Consider the following 19,040-nt stretch of genomic DNA (forward strand, 5'->3'; position numbering starts at 1 on the left):
CAACCAACCAGAACACCCAGAGCCACATGGATACAGTTCCTCCACTGCAATGTGGGTAGAAATTTGCCCTTAGAAAGGCTGAAAGAAAAGAGTTCCATTTGATGTAATGGAGGAAAGGAAAGGCTCGAAGGCCAAAAGCATTACCGTGAAGGTTTTATGGTGGCTTCAGCCTGCTCTGCAGCTCTTAGAAGAAATGAGATGAGCCTGGGACGAAGTTATAAAAAACATTGTAGCCATGATTCTTGTTAGAGTTGGTGCCACAGACAGAAACCTCATCTTACAATTCTTATGGTAGAATGGTAGGCATATTTTAGTTTTTACATGTGATTGCCATAAGCAACACTTGTAATGATCTAGGTTACTAACAATGCAAAAATTTGGTTTACATAAAGCAAAGGAAAAAAAAAAACACATCTTCCCAGGTTTGGGCCATTGTTTGGCAATGAGTATAAGTGTTTGAGGGGTGCACCTGGACCCTAAGACTCACTCTACATGCCGCAAGTGAACACCATTCAGTACACAGTAGTGAAGGCAGTGGAGGAAACCAGCATTTGGCCGTTCCTGGATTTCCATTAGGAAGTTCTGGAAAAGGTGAGAGTAGTTTATCACATCAAAGAGGGCACAGAACAAGCAGGGTATTAGCCTGGTGTTAGTATCCATCGGTTCCAGCCTCTTGCTCTTTAAGGAGATAAAAGAAGGAGCCTTCCTTCACCAGGTCTTGGAACTGCTGCCCCAGGCATACCTGATAAAAGCATGCTGTCCTTGGTTAGTTCTGGCTGCACGCCTCAGATCCAAGAGTGGAAAATGCACCCCAGTTTCAAATGAGGAAAAGAAACCAGAGAGCAGCCACCCGAAAGCACCGCCCCCACCCCACTTCAAGGTCCACCCAAGCTGAGACTATGGTAGTGTTTCCAAACTTGCTCTAAAAGCATGTTGGCCATTACCTTACACTCCTTTCTGTCTAGGTCTCCTCTCCATAAATGTCAAATGCAGTCGCCAGTAGGTTCAGCCTGAAAATAAAATCCTCTCCCTTCCATCGAGAAATAGCTCCAAACTTAGTGTGTGCTCAAAATATTCACAATGAAATCATCATCCTGTATTTATAGTCTTTTGGATTGTGTATGAAATTTTCTTTCCCATGGTATTTCTTGTTGAAAGGGTCAACAGTGGAAAGCAGGATCAGAGAACAACTGAGGGAAATGGGCCTCCCATCGTTTAGAAGCGGTTAGCTACCCTACATCCTGCCTCTTTCCCGGATAAACTGGTACCCTCCTCCTCCCCTTTCCCTTGTTGAACGGTCCTGGCTGAATGGGAAAATCAGAAGTACCTAGTGTTACCCCTTTTCCTGTGACCTTTCCCATCCTCTAGACTTCCTCCCCGTTTTCACCGAGGGAGATGGTGTGGATCTTAATGGTTGGAACTTGGTGATTTTCTTCGGGGCGCGGGGCCGAGGACCCCACACAGCAGCAGACCTGTAAAAAGCTTTTACTTCTCACCCGGGCTGTGGTACAGGCAGATTGGTCCTTCGGCACTGTAATCCTGGCCGATCCCTGGGGCATGGAAGAGAAAAACTTCCATTCACAGACTCCATCTGTCTTGGAGATCTTGTAGAAGGTCTCTCCTGAGCCCACCGGGATGCGCACCATATCTCTTTGCTGTCCCTCAAGGGCCTGGCTGGGCGGGTGCAGGGTGTAGCCCAGGGCATGCTTGGAAGACTGCCTTTTGCGAAGACACTGGATTCGCAGGACATTCTGAAAGGCTTTCTTGAACTCCTGGCTGGAGCATGGGTAGATGATAGGGTTGATGCAGCTATTTAGATACCCGAGCCAAAATACTATTTTGAAAACAGTCTCCGAAGGCTTGAAATCCGGGAAGAAGGACCCTAAAAGAGAAAGCAAAGAGTTACGTGTATGATTGGCAAGTCAAGAGGCCAATCGGTTAGAGCCACAAACAACACACATAGTTTTTATATTTATTCAAGAACTTCCAGATGCAAGCGAGTGTCTCACATTGGCTGGTAGCTCCTTTGTTAGGTTTTCAAAGACCACTTCACACGGAAGGGTTTGTATCGGTTCCCTCTCTAGTTGTAGGGAGTCATCTGTAGGCTTCCTCAGAGCTTTATAGAGTGCAGTATCACATTTTGGTAGAGTCTAAACACTCAGTTTTGCCTGAGTGATAAAATAAAGTAGGGGTACACTCAAACCCACGTCACATTAAAATGTGATGACCCTAGCCAAGTGTGGTACTGCATGCCTTTAATCCTAGTACTCTGAAGGCAGAATTTGAGGCGAGCCTGGTTCACAGAGGGAGTCCCAAGACTGACTAGCCAGGGCTATATAGATAAACTCGCTGTGGAGGGGAAACTACTGTGATTACCAGATCAAGTCTATCCTTTGTGAGCATGGGGATCTAGTACGCCCAGTCCCAGCTCCTTATTTTAGCACCTAACACTTACTAGTTCCTTGGAAAGACACTGTACGAATCATGCAGCCCCCAAAGGCATTGCATAAATTATGCACCCCCAAAATGTTCCTCTTCATTCCTTTCAGACAGGTTTGAAGAATGATTTCAGAGTCCTCTCGCCCTGTTCCATGTTTCATGCCTGAGCTGGTCTCCTTTCTTCCTTTGCTTCCTGTAACAGTTCTTTGTCCACTTGAGTGAGTGGTTTAAGCCAAGTTCATTACAGCTGTGGGCTTCAGTTTTTCTTTTTGATCAAAGAGGAAGGTGGAATGAAGGCCTTTCTCAAGGCCCCACATCTTTTTTCTTTCTTTCAGCCTATGATTTTTAGTGTTATTATTTTACTATTGTTGGAGAAGTTCACACTATGCATACAATGTGTTTGGATAAAATCTGCTCACACTTCCTTCTCTCCAGATCCTCACCACTTTTCCCTCTCATCTTCCTGTGATCTTCCTATAACTCATGGAGCACACTTAGCGAAGGTACACTGGAGCAGGGGCAACCTATCAGGGGCTACATTTGTGAAGAAGACCAATACTCCTGTGTCTTCCAGCAGCCGTCAGCCACTGAAATGTCCTCAGCTAAGGGTGGGATTTCATGGGCCACCTTCTCTATCCATGCTGGGAAGACTATGCCCTTTATTTTCTTTCTTTCTCTTCCTTTCAAGCTGCAGACTCATGAGAGTCAGGATTCCTAACATGCACGCTGGATGCTCTTACAGTTGACTCCAGCCAACGGTATTCTGAGTTCAATCAGAGGTAAAACTTACATGCCATGGAAGTAAAACACATAGAATGGTAAGGCAGTTGATGGGAACATTTATCACTTAAGCATAGTTCTTGTCAAGTTCAGTGTGTCTCAAAGAAATCACACACATGCGTGCACATGCACAAACACACACACACAAAGACATGTGAGCACTTGTGCACATACACACTTGTGTACACAGACATACACTCACATACACATATGAGTTGACAGATGTTTACTATGTAGCTGAGGAAGTTTTATACTTTAGATTCAAATATTTTAGTGCTATCTAATAATTAAAACAAAGGTTAGAGTCACCATTATGTCTTGAGTTAGGCTGTGTAGACAACTTTTTGCATATAATTTAACAATCAATAATAGTGTGAGTTATATGACTTTTGGGATGGGAAAATGGCTCAATCAGTAAAACACTTGGTTGCCGCAAAAGCCTGAAGACCTGAATTTGGTTGCCAGAACTCACATTAAAAAATACAGATGTAGCTCATCTCAGAGCAGAGGAGATAGAGACAGATAGATCCTTGAAGCTTTCTGGTTAACCAACCTTGCCTACTTAGTGCTAGGCCAGTGAGAGAACTTGTTTCCCATTCCCACAAAAATGGAGAGTGCCTCAGAAACAAGAGCTGAAGTTGTCCTCTGATTTTCACATTCATGCACACACACATGCAAGCATATGCACATGTATATGTATCTACACACACATACGCACCTTCACATAAGCATGTGCTCACATAACTAATTACAGGCTTAATATGAATAATTCTATTGTATTGATATTAAAAAAAAAAAACAAAAAAGCCCAAGCAAAAATCCCAAACACCCTGACACTTAATGAGGTAGAGTAACTCAACCAAGGTCACGCAGGTCACCTTGGACAGGACTGGGACTTGACATTTCAAATCTAATTTTATGGACTCTTGGGATCTCCTAGACTGACATATTTCTTGGAAAGAGAATGGTATACATGACCTGTGAGATGAGGGGTCAGGTAAAAGCTGAATTAGACTCAAGCTTTTCAGACTTCATCTGAGGGCAGAGAAAGTGGTCTACGTTAACAGGATAACTGGATTTGTGCAAATACTCTCAATTCTTGGGGAAAATTCACTTTGCATTCTAATGCCTATATACTGGCCGATATTTCTCTCTCATGGTGACAGCAATGTGATTAAGGCAACTCATTTCTACAAACCTCTGCCTTTTCCTGGGCTTAATGATCAATGGCAAGCGGAGATGAACTGAGTATAGCAAAATCCACCTCATCTGGAGAATTCATTACAAAAAAATCAGCTAGACAGGGGGAGGTATTTTCCTTATTTGAAGAATTTCCAGCTAACAGCAGCGACAACACAGCCCATATGCCCTCTGAACAAGAAGCTATTAAAGTGATTTGAGAGGCTCCTTTAAGGATCCTGTTTCTGCTTAGAGTCCAGGTTGGCATTCATAAATCTCACCCTTCCCTTCCACTCCTCAGTTTCTGAGCCCCTCTCTCCTTCCTGACCCCTGCTTTCTTAATCTTGCATCTAGATGACCAATGGCTAATTTTATGTGCTCTCTTCCTGTGGTCTCCATGTTGTGTCCACTCTGTCAGCAGCACATGCAGGTCTTCTGTTTCGATGCCCACCATTCAGAACATCCCACTTGTTTTTCCTGTAGCTGAGGTATAGGATAAGGAAAGGAATTAGTTTTTTAAAAAAAGAAACATATTAAAATTTGGATGCAAGATAGCCTCCAGCCTCAATTCATCAGGGAGATTTTCTTTTTAACCCAAGAACATCTCTGAATATTGGCAGGTCAAACAGTGAGTGGGGGATACTTCCAGGTCAAAGACCTTTTCATAAACAGCCCCATTTGGTTTATTCCAGTAAGTGTGTGACAGTACCTGGATGTGTCTCAGCCTAGTATGTACTTGCTCACTCTTCATCAGAAGATTTCCCTAGAGGAAGGTGGCTGTATCTCCTCCCTTGCATAGTGTGGTTCTCACTTTAGAAAGGACACATGTGATTCTCTCTGGGGAGTTGCTAAAGGGCTATACTTAGGGGAGGATGCAGAATAGACTTCGAACATTGACTTCCCAGTGGGCAAGAGAAGATAGCGAGGGGTTGTACTCTCCTTTAATCTTAGCCATCTCCTCAGCTCTCTTTCTTTACTTCATTTCTCTGTCTTAGGAAGAGTGCTTGGAGTGGGCAGTAGGCTAGTTCCCATCAAAGTTCCTCAGTCCATGGTCTCCTATCTTGCCCAAACCTTACCACACAGATTCAGTCTTATTTGGACTCCCCAAATGTATCCTTCCAAAGTCCGTGTTATTCTCAGATCCCTCTTTCCCAGGTTACTGGTGATGGGAAGTACGAATGCAGCTGAAGAAGATTATTCCTGGTCTTCCATCAGGAGCACCAGGGTGGAACCGGTCATGCTAAGAATGTGTGAAGGTTGACACTGTCAACCTGACAGGTCCTAGAATCACCTAGAAGAGAAATCTCTCGTAATGTCTGTGAGAGATTTGTACTGTGGGTGGCACCATTTCATGGGCTGGATAAAAAGGATGAAGGGAAGAGAGCACCAATATTCACCCTTCTCTGCTTCCTGGCTGTAGATGTGGTGTAACTAGGGGCCTCAAACTCTTGCCATCCTGATTTACCCACCATGACAGACCATACCCCCTAAAACTATGAGCTAAAATAAACACTTTCTCCTTTAAATTACTTCTGTCTGGTTTTCTTTCACAGCAACGTAAAGGTAACAAATACAAACTATGGTTCTCTGACTCAGATAGTGGGATGTGAACTCCACTTGATCAGGACCTTGCCTTTGTTCACTCCCAGAGTTCTAGAACCCAGAACAATGACTTGGAAGGGCAACCACTATTCCCATTGAGTGGCTGATCTTGTTGAGGATGACTGTTGACTGATTGGCTGTGTCCTTGCTTTTCCAGTGCTTGTGGCTACCCTGTGGCATGCACTTTTCTTTTCTAAGCACTGCGGTCCCTCACTTTTCGAGCTTTCTTCCTCTTCCACACACTTTCTTTCTGGTCTTTGGTTGTCTGATGTTTTGGCATTTCTTTTGTGCCTCTCCCATTTGGAACCATTTGCTGTCAAACACCTTAACATTTCTTGTCCCGCTTCCCAGGAAGAGTAAGTTTTCTGAAACCCCTATGTGAGAAGTGTCTGCTTCTCTTGTCACCATAGCCATGTTTCATCCCCCAGTGACCTCTGTCCTGACTTTGCCTCCAGGGATCCAACAGCAATCAGCTTAGTTCCTGGAACATCTTGCCCTGTATGTAGGCAAGGTCACCTTTTACATGGGAATTTGCCTATGTTAATTCTTAGGCTTTGGAAAAATTTCAATACTTTGGAGCTTCTTCTTTAAAAAATATTATTTATTTATTTGTTTGTTTATTCATCCATTCTCAAAGTGGTGTGTGTGCGTGTGTGTGTGTGTGTGTGTGTGTGTGTGTATGTATGTGTGTGTTACATGTGCATCTGTCTGACCATACCACAATGTGTTTGTGAAGGTTAGAGAAAACACTTTCCATGGTAAATTCTTTCCTTCTGCCTTGTTGACACAGGATGATGATCTGTTGTTTGTTCTGCCCTGTTCTATGTATCCTAAGCCAGCTATCCCATTGATTTTAGATCTTGTCTCTGCCTCTCATCTCATTGTAGGAGTGTCAGGATTATAGATTTATACCTCAGCATCTGGCTAAGGTGGGATTCAGGGCCAGAACTTATTTGTCAGGGTCTGATACTGGTGCTTTAACCTACTGTGTGATCTCCTTGGTCTGGGACAATTGATTTTCATCCACTTTTAGTTGCTGCAGGTTTTGGACTCTTTTCCAACCTAAACACTGTGATCATTTTAAAACTAGCTGACTAGAGGCAGGTGGAGCAGGTGCTCATGGCCAAAGGCCAACATGAACAATCTTCTCACCTTTGGAGAGCCAGAATCCTCACTTCCATTGTAGAAGCTTCTAGAGTCCAAGGAGAAACTGACACTGGCCAATTAAGATGAAGCCTTCTGGCCTTTCACTTAAAGTCCTAACCATTTGGAACACCCGGCTTCTCATTTTTGACCTGGGGCTCCATTGGTGTTTTGGTAAGGAGACACAAAAAGGATTGGATATTACAGATGTGCTTCAGCTATGAGGTGACAACACGGTTTTACTTCAGTGCTCATAGGAAGATCAACAAGTGATGATCCACTTACGTCAATTTGCTCCTAAAGCCCTTCTGCTTATTCCCAAAATCAGTGACAACAGAAATGGAATGCTTCAGTTCTAACCCAACACTGATATTTATAGGGGTCCATTTTCTAGCTCAACAGTTTTTTCCTGAATCAGGGGGACTCACTATTGAAAGTATGGAATTAGAAAGTTTTTAGCTTTCCAGTATGTGTGCTTTGCATTAGCTATCTGAAAGCTTGAGGTCCTGATGACATCTTTAAGAGATTCTAGATTGTGGTGAGTTCCAGCTAAGTGCAGCCATAGGATTTCTAGGCTTCAAGAATTGGCAGGACTCTAGAGACCAGGAACCTCCCTCTGCCATGTAGAGATCAAGGCAGTTAAGTTGAGCAGGTCAGTAGTTTACCCCAATTGCATGTCTCTTCTGTGAATGGGTGAAGACCAGACCCAGATCCTGTTTCACTTTATCCTTGCCCACCCCAATCTTCATGTGCCATTTAGCAATCCAATAACAGCATGAACAGTGGCAATGAAAGCAGTTTCCACTGTATGGTCCATATAAGAAGGAAGAGTGAACTGATATAATTAATACCCATATTATTTAAAAAGTTAGAATGTACTGTTCAGAAAGCTTTTCAGAATATTCTTATCAGATTTTGAAAAAATAGTGTTTAAATAACTCTAGTTTAAAAAGAACTGACACTAAAGGAGAATCTGATATATGTGACTATGGGAGAAAATTACCTTTAATTGCTGATTATTGTTAAACCAGTGGTCTCAGTAGTAGGCCTGGTACATATCCAATGAACATAGAAGAGAATCAATTGGCCAGTTTGACCTGCCAAGGAGCTCCAGTGCCAAGTAACATTTTGGCCAAACCAGCTGGCCCCTTAATACCAAGGAGAAAATTGCCTCATCCAATCAAACCACAGAGAAATGCCATAGAAATGACAGTGTAAGAACAGACTCAAGTTTCTTAGTCTCCTGAGGTCTACCAGATGGCCCAATTTGGGTCCCTAGTTTGGCTGTGTCATAGTGACCCGATTGAGCACCTTATGGGGTCCATCCAGGTCACATTTGGAAAGTTCTAAATTACCAAAATTCTTCAGAGTATTCATATGGTATGGCAGTTAGGAATCACTAATAATACTGCCTGGATTAGCCTATACATGAACTCAAGCTCACAACTCAAGACCTATGTACATATTCCTTGTGAATTATTTTTTAAAGAATTATTTAATGTATATGAGTACACTATAGCTGTTTTCAGACAGACCAGAAGAGGGCATCTGATACCTTTACAGATGGTTGTGAGCCACCATGTGGTTGCTGGCAGTTGAACTCAGGACCTCTGGAAGAGCAGTCTGTGCTCTTAACCACTGAGCCATCTCTCCAGCCCTCCTTGTGAATTTTAAATCAAACCTTTGTATATACCATTTACATTATCTTGGGGAGAGGCCATCAGTTTCTATTAGCATCTTACAGTGCTCTATGCTGATGGCGAACATGGCTAAGCCTGGGCAGATAGTGAGAACAAGGTGAGCTTTTGCCTGATGTACCTCATCCAGCCTTTGTCTCATGATAGTTCCCAACTTTGGAGTAGGATCAGAAGATGTTTGTATGCTTAAGTACAGACAAGTGGCTCCTTCTTTGAAGGAGTCAGTGTGTTGTGTCTCTTAGGAAATGACAGGCAGATGAGAAAGTGTAGATCCATGGGAGGACATGGTGAGTGAAAATAATGTGCAAACTGAATAGAAGAGGCAAACTTGGGTCCCCTAGGAGCCTGTCCAGTGGGGGAATGGAATGGCTAGCTATTCTTCCAGAGACAGGACCACCATTTCTCTCAGATTAAGAAAGGCAAGAAGACAACAAATAGAAGATGAAGTAAACTTCACAGGCTTTTCTGTGCCAGGATATCCCTCCAGATATAGAACATTTTCTCCAAATACCTCCAAGTTGCCCAAACCAGAGCTCTCCAAAAGTCCCGAATCTCCAGCCAACAATGCCCTGAGCACCAATTCTCTCCTTCAAAATGAGAACCATCTGCCTGATGACATGGGTCACACAGGGCCTTTTTGTTGCTCATGAGACCATGTTCAAGCTCATCAAATAACATCTGATCATTTAAGACCCTTCATCAGGACCCTGAACTTATTTCTATACAATCTTCTCTTCCATTATTTTATTTGCTTAAAAATACTTCTCTGAGTCAGGGAGTGTGATGGCAACTGGAGCGGAGGTGGTCAGAGGTAGGCATATAGGTCCTGCCTGTGGAACTCAGAGTCTATTCACATACCCAGTCAATGCCTGTGCACATTGCGTTATGAGTTTCCAATATGCAGGCTTTCTCCTTTGCACAGCATACATTTACTGTCTATTCATTGATCCACCAAGACCACTACAGCCTCCAAGATGTGGCTGTAATTCTTCACTCCATTCTCCTCTTCTCAGTGACCTGCCCCTACAAATACTTAAAGATAAGTCCATTCAAATTTCCTCTTGTTTGTTATCAAAGTTCCACTCATCTATAAGCCCCTCTACACATGAAGTCTAACCTGCTTTCCCACTTTCCCCCATTTCACAGTAGTTATTAGTTTCTCTAGCATCTACTTTTATTTTTCTATTTTCATCTATCTATCTATCTATCTATCTATCTATCTATCTATCTATCTATCTATCTAACTACATCTATTTATCCACCTACCCGACTACTCACCCGCCTGTCTATTTGTTTATATTTATTTACTTATTTACATATTTATGTATTTAGTCCCCAAGAGGACAGACCATTTCAATTTTGGCTTTGCTGTTGTATCCCCAACACTAGCAACAGTTTTCTAAAATGTGTAGGTTTCTGCCAATATTGTGGAATGGTGTCCTCTATCTTTATGACTCTAGTGTTTTTGAAGATGCATGCTACTTGTGAGCCTTTGTATGTGTCTTGGTGATAGGAACAGTTTTGGTGAATGTTTATGGGTTCATGGATGGCCTTTGTTGATGGAAGAAAATGTTATTTTGAATAAAATTCCTGCTTTATCGACTCACAACTATAAATACACTGAGAGAGAGAGAGAGAGAGAGAGAGAGAGAGAGAGAGAGAGAGAGAGAGAGAGAGAATCTTAACTCATATTCTAAAACTGTATCTTCCCGATCTTCAAGACGTTCATGTTTACATGAAAATGAGAGCATTCTCCAAGCAATTTTATATGGTAAAGTTGCAAGCACTTCATAAAATTATTACTTCCAGTACTTATAAAAACGTTTTACAGGGGCCTGAAGGAAGAGCTAAAGCCTGCACTTCAGCTGTGATAGCCATCATCCCCACCCATATTTGTGGACATGAGTCTGGAGCCAAACGTCATCAATCCAAAGCAGTGACATAAATAACCAAAATCGGTCTTCCTAGGAGGAAGTGTGGGATTTTTTTTTCAGGGCTGTGTTCCTTTGCATTGAGCTGAAAGGCCAAGTGAAGTCTAAGTCCTGGTTTTTGCCAGCAAGGTAAGCTGGCTGATGTTGGGGTAGTGAAAATTGAATGGGGGAAGCTCACAAAAAGGCTTTGGTTCTTGATGCTGTTTAATGCTTTTTGGATAATTTTCCTACTTGGAAACTATATATTATGTACTCTTTTTTTGATGGCTACCAGGGCATCGATAGGCATGTCCACTGATTCAAGAGCAACCCTCCAGTAGTATGTAAGAATCTGAGTAACTGTTTTTTATTCGTGGCTCATCATGCCAACCTCACCCTCTTGCCCACAACATCCCAGGATGAGCCAGGGATGGGGTTGTCTATGGCTTCACACACTTTCTTTTCAGCCAAAGAGAGAACCAGCCTGGGCTCAGGCTATACCATAGTCCCTGACTTCTACCCGATATGGGTATTTTAACTGTCAGAGTAGATATAGCCAAGAATTTTAATAGTTCATTTTAAAGATGCAGGACATCTTTTGGAATCTATAATATTGCTTCTAAGTACAGTGATGCTAGCCAGTCTTAAAATACTATAAAGAATTGGAGCAATGAAATTTTAAAACAGCAATAGTGCATGGTATTGTCTTAATGCTGGGCATCATAAATGAGAATTGTCCTTTATCATAAATGAAACATTTAAGGAGTTCAGCTTTGCTTGAAGGCTTTTTTTTAACTCTTCAAATTTAATGAAGTATTCTGCAGTTTCTCCTTTGAACTGTGTGATTCTTACTTTCAGAGATAAGACTATGTTTGGGGCTGGTCAGTTGCAGTAATATTAAAAGGTTCTGTTGCTACTTCCCACTGTCTTACTCTGTGGGGGCCATGCCAGTAGCTACTCCAGTGGAGCCGGAGTACAACCCCCTAAGTGGTTAGTTCCTAAGCCTGGTACTTATACAGCTCGTTCCATGGGTCTGGTAAAAACATGACTCTACAATCATTAATGTATCAAATAGGTTTATATGTTAAATTCTCAGTCCATAATCTCTCTACACAATAAGCTTACAATCAGTTAACAAAGATATAAACTGCCCACCTATATAAGATAAATTGACCTATAGAAACCCTTAGAAATAATCATAACCACCTTATCTATATAGAGTTGTGCCAAGAAAAACATCCAGACTGCTTCCATCCTGCCTCCACTAGAATCTCCCCACTCCTCTTTCTGCCTCTTCCTTCCAAGACTTTTGCCTGCCTACCTTTCCTTCTCATCCAATGATAGGCTGGGCCCACCCTGTTGTATAATGACATCATTCTACACAGGTCATTGATTTAGACTCCTTGACTTTCTTTGACCCATGATTTTCTCACATCCCATTACCTAGACTCTATCCAAATCCCAAGTTCCTGTCTCCAGAGCATTCATATTATCAAACCTTCCTCCTGATGCTCACAAACTGTTTCACCCTTAACAAACCAAATCCAACTCATTGTCTCCCATTGACCCCAGGGCTCATTCTTGTTCTACATGTAGTCATGCAGTTTTCCCCCCAGCTACTCAAGCTAGAACCCTGTTGGCTGCTACAACCACTCACTCTCCCAACTCCTTTGTGACAGCTCATGGGTCCTGATGACTGTCAATCTCCTGTCACTGTCTGTCTCCACTCAGGCCACCATCTCTTTTGGTTATAACTCTGTGCCAGTCCTCCAACTAATTCCCTGTTGTTGGTCTTACCCCTTCTATGGTAGCTGTTCTTGGTTGTCAACTGGGCTACATCCAGAATTAACTAAAACCCCAAAATGGAGGGGCACAGCTTTGAGGAATTTTCACATAATTTGAAGTGGGACGATCCACTTCTAATTGGGATTATTGATGTGAGAAGACATACCTTTAATCCAAATCTTTTGATCTGGGAAAACCAATCTCTAATCTGGGCCATGCCTTCCATAATGACATTGAAGAAGGAAGCTTTTGCTCTTTTCCTGTTTTCTATGGCTTTGTTAGCAAGTCTATTCCTTCACTGGTATTAGAGCCTACTACTTCTGGATTCCAGTATATACTGAAAACCAGCTAGACATCCGCCTTGTCAACTGAATGAACAACTCCTAGATTCTTGGACCTTCTGTTCACAGGCAGCTGTGCGTGTGTATGTGTGTGTGTGTGTGTGTGTGTGTGTGTGTGTGTGTGTATACATATATACATATATCATACATATATTCATCCTATAAGCTCTGTTACTCTAAAGAACCCTGACTTATACATCTTTCAACCTATTTTTCACACTATGTTCAAGAAGTTTAGAGAGAGAGGGAGAGAGAGAGAGAGAGAGAGAGAGAGAGAGAGAGAGAGAGAGAGAGAGAGAGAGAGAGAGAGAGAGAGAGAGAGAGAGAGAGAGAGAGAGAGAGAGAGAATCCCAATCCTGATTATCTCTGTTACTTTCTTAATTAAGCTCAATGACTCCTCCTCAATGAAGTGTGAATTTAAGGAGATCAAACAGCCACTTTGTTTGATAACAAGTTAGTTATCGGTTTTTTCCCAGTGTCCCCAAGTCTCTCACAAGTATCAAAGGAGAATAGAAAATTCAATCTGGATTTGAATGTGTGCTTGTTCAGTCAATGAAGTGATGGTGCCTTTTATTCATTGTGATTCATTTAAAAGTAGAACAAATGGTGTATACAGTTGTTTATGTGTTTAATTATGGACTAAAAATGTATTCTCTAGGCAGCAACACATGCACTAGAAGTTTTTTTAAGGTCAAAGAATAGAAATCTCTTAGAAAGTCCAACAGCTCCAGTGGAAGTTCTGACAATGGAATAGAAAGTTTGGTAAAACCCAGAAGACAGAAAAGGGGAAAATAGAAGACAGAATGATATTGAAGGGAAGATTCATGGGGAGAGTGTTAAGGACAAATCTATGACAGCAGTCATAACATTCAAGGCTTCTTGAAAGATCTAACTTCAGAGCTGGAAAGATGGCTCAGTGGTTAAAAGTATTGCTGCTCTGGGAGAGGACCTGGGTTCTACCTTCACCTACATCAGGCAGTTCACAAACACCTCTAACTCCAGTTCCAAGGAATCCAATACCTCTTTTCAGCCTTCATGTGCACCTGCATATGTGTGGTGCACACACAGACAAGCAGGCACACATACACATAAATAAAAATAAGTAAAAATTTAAGGAGAAAGATCGAATTCTGAGTTCAGGGTGTCACTTTTCTGTTATTAAGGACAGTCATGTTTGTCAGAAAAGGTTGTTCTCCAATGTTGTGATTTCTGCCTGACATTTCACCTGATACCTATTTCCATTAGGGTGTTGCTTGAAATCACATGACCAGAATCTTACACATTTTAGAGCATCTCGCTGAGGGGGAAAAGGACTACATGAAGTTGGCAGAGGTGAGGGGCACCTGGGAGAGCCGGAGCCTGGAGGGCAGTAATGGTAGATGGATGTGGTAAAAATACATTGTATAAATGGATAAAATTTTCAAAGGAAAAATACAAATATTAAAATATTAATTAATGAGCCTTGGTAAGCTGATCATTCTACAATGGAAGACCACATATCCAAGAATATTTTGGCAGCACAAATTGATTTTGAAGGATTAAAAAGGGGGCGGATCTGAGAAGAGTTAGGAGAGGGTGTTAAATATCAAAATATGTTTTGTGAAACTCTCAAAGATGTAATAAAATAAATTAGTAAAAATAGTACTCTTTATGAAGCCTCTTAACCCCAAGTCCTTAGAACTTCTTGAGACACAGACTGCACTGAGGGAAAGTGAATTGGTTGTTTTGGTATTTTTAAGACAGAGTGTCTCTGTGTAGCCCTGGTTGTCTTGGAACTTCACTTTGTAGACCAGAGTGGCCTCAAACACAGAGATCCTTCTGTCTCTGTCTCCTGTGTGCTGGGATTAGATGCATGCACTACCATACCCGGCTCTAAGTTGGATGTTTTGAATGTCTTGTTTTCTTTTTTATATTGTAGCAAAGAAATTGTCCACTGGAAGAATTTTAAATGTATGTATAAAATAATATGGGCATATTGTTTGCTATGACAAATCACTTAGCTTGGCTAATTTGCTTAAATGTTTTAAGGAATTTACAAATCTTCACAAATGACAGTTGGCTCTAAATGATATTGAAGTTATTCACTATCTATATCACTTTTATAAACCTGTAAGACAGGAAGAACCAAGTTGACTGGGCTACAAATAGGTAAGAATGTGACCATTCAGGAAAGTAAGAACCAGGTAAAATGCTCAGATTTTCAGATTCCTGGCTCATAATGCTTCCTGTTAATAAATATGTTAAAACTTTCATTTGCCATGGTAGACAGAAATTGCCTCAAAGTATTTGAGATCTTTCAGGAAACCTACTTGAGACAAATGGACACTTGAAGAGTATCTATAGCTGGCACCAGCTATCAAGTGTGTGGCTTGGTCCTCAATGTTTAAACTCACAACTTCATACACATTTACACTTAGATGTCTCCTAGGAACTTGTATGGTAGTTCAGTCCAAAGCAGTTCATGTGGCTCTGCTTGTCTTCTAGGGCTTCCCACTTTACTATTATTATTTCTTTGATTTCCATTTTTTTGTTTTTGTTTTGTTGGATATATTTTATTTACATTTCAAATGTTATCCACTTTTCCAGATTGCCCTCCATATCCCCATCCCATCACCCTCCACCTGCTTCTGTCAGGGTGTTCACTCAGTCCCCCCACCCCCTCCCACCTCCCTACCCTGACATTTCCCTACACTGCAGCATCAAGCCTTGGCAGGACCAAGGGCTTCTCCTCCCATGGCTTCCCACTTTATAAGTGATAGATAGCAACTGCTCTTTGGTCACAAAAATATGGCATAGTGATGACTGATTTTGGTCTTTGATTTGATTAGGTTTAGAGGTACCTGGGAAATGGGGCAGAGGGTGGTGACTGTCATGATTTCATTTATGCCTTTGAGGATGTTCTTACAGATGAGTCAAAAAGGAAAGACCTGCTGTGAATGTGGTTGGTACAGCTATGGGCTGGGAGTCTGGGTGGAGTGAGAGAAGAGAAAGGAGCTAGTTAGCCCTCCTTTTTGGATGCTGTGAGTGAACACTCTAGTCATCTCTTCCTGGCACCATAGACTAACACCTACAAAACCATGAGCCAGAGCAAGCTCTTCCTCTGTTGGGATCGTATATCTTGGGTGTTTGTTACAGTGGATGAAAAGCTGAAACAGAAATAATTTCTGATATCTTCTTCTGATCATCCACAGTGGATAACATGCCTAATGCTGCCCAAGTCCTTTCTGACATTCATCTCCATTGTCCAAGCTGAGCCACAAAACTTGTCACTTGCAATAGCCTTCTGCATGTTTGCATCTCTGTCTGCAATTCCAATTTGGTGGCATTTCTGCTAAAGTGCCATAAACATCTTCCTGGACTCTGAGATGAAATCTAGAATCCTTAACATGGTCCACTAGAACATATGATCTTGTGTTACTTTTCATGCCTTCTTATGCTGCTCTGACCTTGCTCTGGACATTCTGATGGTTTTCTTATATGGGGTACTCTCTGAATCTTCATCATGTTTGTGATGGAGGTTCCCATTTGCTGTTTTGGTTTTAGCTTAAATTCTACTTCCTTCGGGAAAGTCTCTCTAGTACTTACCCATTATGTTTCAGACTCCAGTCTAGGAGGAGTTGTCTCTTAAACATTGTATAATCAGCCTAGGCTTTTCCATCACCTTATTTACTACATTTGTTCTTCTCTGACAATATGTGTGATGACTTCTTGACTGTCTTTCTCTTTCTATGTTCTATTAAGAAAGAAATCGTACTTGGCACATTATAGAATTTTGATAAGTGTTTACTCATGAATAAAACATGTACTGAGATAAGTATGTATGTGTGCATGTGTCTCTGTGTGTACACGTGTGTGTAAGTCAGAGGTAGGCATTGATCATCTTTCTCTACTACTCAGTATTTTATTTTTGGAACTGGGGTCTTTCACTAAACAGAGCAGTCAATGATCTTTGTTTCTATGCTGAGATTACAAATGTGTGTAATTATGCCCAATTTTCAGCATGGTGTTGGGATCTGAACTCAGGTCCTCCAGCTTTCACAGAAAGTACCTTACCAACTGAGGCATCTCCCCAGCCCTTACCTGGGCCTTTTAATTTGTGACAATATGTAAAATATTTTGTAAATCTTATTCCATTTAATTCTATGGACAACCCTATGTAAACACACCAGCAAATCCATTTTACAGGTGAGAAAACTGGAAGCTTAGGGAGTTTAATTCATAGCTAAAATATCTGGTTGGGCTAAGATGCAAATCCAACTTGGTGTTTAAACTATGTTTCACTTTCTAGATTATGTAATCTATGCAGTCTGCCTCTACTTTTCTGACTATAATGAAGCAGGTATGTGGTGTTGCAGCAATGTGAACTCAGAAGTGAGACAGTTATCTGAGGGGACAAGAGAATTAATCATATACCCCTTTGTACTAATTTTTTTCAGAAAGCAAATTTTATACAATTCTGATCATTAAGAGTGGATAATAACCACAGAACGTGAATAATTATGTGTTCAGGACAGACATGTTTGGACATCGGGTTAACTGTGCACACACTAGGTTCTGTAGAAAACCTCTTATAAAATTTTATTAGTAAAATGTACTTAAAAAGAAGCAGGAGTAAGTCAGAAAGTATGTGCTATCGTTTTAAATAAAACATTGGATGAAGTTCAAGATGATATTATACAAAGAAGTTTATGCTGTTTATCCATCTATATATAGCCACCTATCTATCAATCTATCTATCTATCTATCTATCTATCTATCTATCTATCTATCTATCTATCTATCTATCTATCCATTTATCCATCCACCCATCCATCCACTGGTATATCATCTACTTAGCTCTCTTTATCAACATATCATTTTTACATCTGCCTATTATCTACTAACCTCTCTACCAACCTATTGTCTATCATCTATTTAGCTCTATTAACCTGTCATCTATGTACCCATTTTCATCTGTTTATCTGTCTCTTTTTGGGAGGTCACCCTAGGCAGCTCAGACTGGACTTGAACTTGAACTTGCAATCTTTCTGTTTCAGCCTCCTCAGCGCTAGGAGGATGTTCCTTTGTGCCACCCATTGTATTTATCTTCCCCCTCTTCCTTTTTTTTTTTCTTTTTTAGATGAAAGGGCTTTTAAGAGTTAGAAATAATTTATTTTAAGTTCCCAAAGTTTTCAAGCACCTGTAGGGGTTGTTCGGCGTTTTGGGTCATGGTGGGGTCTGCTGACAGTAACTATATAGTATGATTCATCGGGCATTTGGTGTTGGATGCTTGGCCTGTGTTATTTAATGAGCTGCTCATCCCGGTCTTAGAAGCTGCGTATGGTTTATCCCCATTTTACAGGTGAGGAAGATGAGACAGAGGTATTCAATAATTTCCCAAAGAACAAATAACCAGCAAGAACGAAATGAGTTTAGGGCTATGCTGCCTGCCTTTGGCTCTGTTGCTGAGGGCCTGTGTATGCAGCGCACATTTTCTTTTGCTGTGTGCTATGGATGCCTGTGGATGAATCTAAGCAAAAATCAGGTCTTGACTTAGCAAGAGCAGAGGAAGTTGAAGCAATGATGAGGAAAGTTCTAGAAAGTCCTTGTATAGTAATGTGCGGTGGCTTTGCTTTGGGAATGAGGGTGCCTGTACCCAGGTACCAAACCCATCTGAAAACAGTTATGTGGCTGTGCTTAAAATGGCTGTGTTTGAGCTGCAAATGCCAAATATGTACAAGTCACTAGATTAATTCATCATTGGCATATCCCCCACAGTGTGCCCATTTTATGTAATGGATTCTCACATATTCACATGTGTGAGTGTGTATGTGCAGACGTGCACACTGCCAGTGGAAGTCAATCAAGATGCTATAGTCTAGAAACACAGATGGAATGGGTACCTCTTGAGAGCTCTCCTTCACTTTCCTTCTTTCGGTCCTCTACACCTTGGCTGCCTCTCCCCATCCCCTTGGCTAAGAATTTGAAGTGTTAAAGAGAAGTCCTACCTTAGGGGGTCGAGAAAACCACAGTTAAATCTCTATTTACTTTTACCCAGGACAATCTGAAGACTTTTGAAATAGGCGTTGGGTCTGTTAACTGACATAAGGTTTAACTTACAAAAAAGTATAGGGTTTTCCAAAAAGAATTAGAGGAACAGCAGGGCTCCTTCCTTAAAGAGGAAG

At 41.4% G+C, this 19,040-nt stretch overlaps 1 protein-coding gene across 1 annotated transcript in view; it reads right to left on the bottom strand.

The window, feature by feature from the left end:
- Nucleotides 1-1,364: 1,364 nt before the first annotated feature.
- The window catches only part of ADRA1A (adrenoceptor alpha 1A), a gene marked incomplete at both ends in the record, with an annotated part of 77,596 nt that continues 59,920 nt past the window's right edge, over nt 1,365-19,040 (bottom strand). Inside the window, one exon of the mRNA XM_080926897.1 lies at nt 1,365-1,882. Coding sequence (XP_080783023.1) covers nt 1,365-1,882 — 518 coding nt within the window. The remainder of the gene's footprint in view (nt 1,883-19,040) is intronic.

The sequence above is a fragment of the Micromys minutus genome (genome assembly GCF_963924665.1).
Source record: "Micromys minutus genome assembly, chromosome: 12".
Taxonomy (NCBI): Eukaryota; Metazoa; Chordata; class Mammalia; order Rodentia; family Muridae; genus Micromys; species Micromys minutus.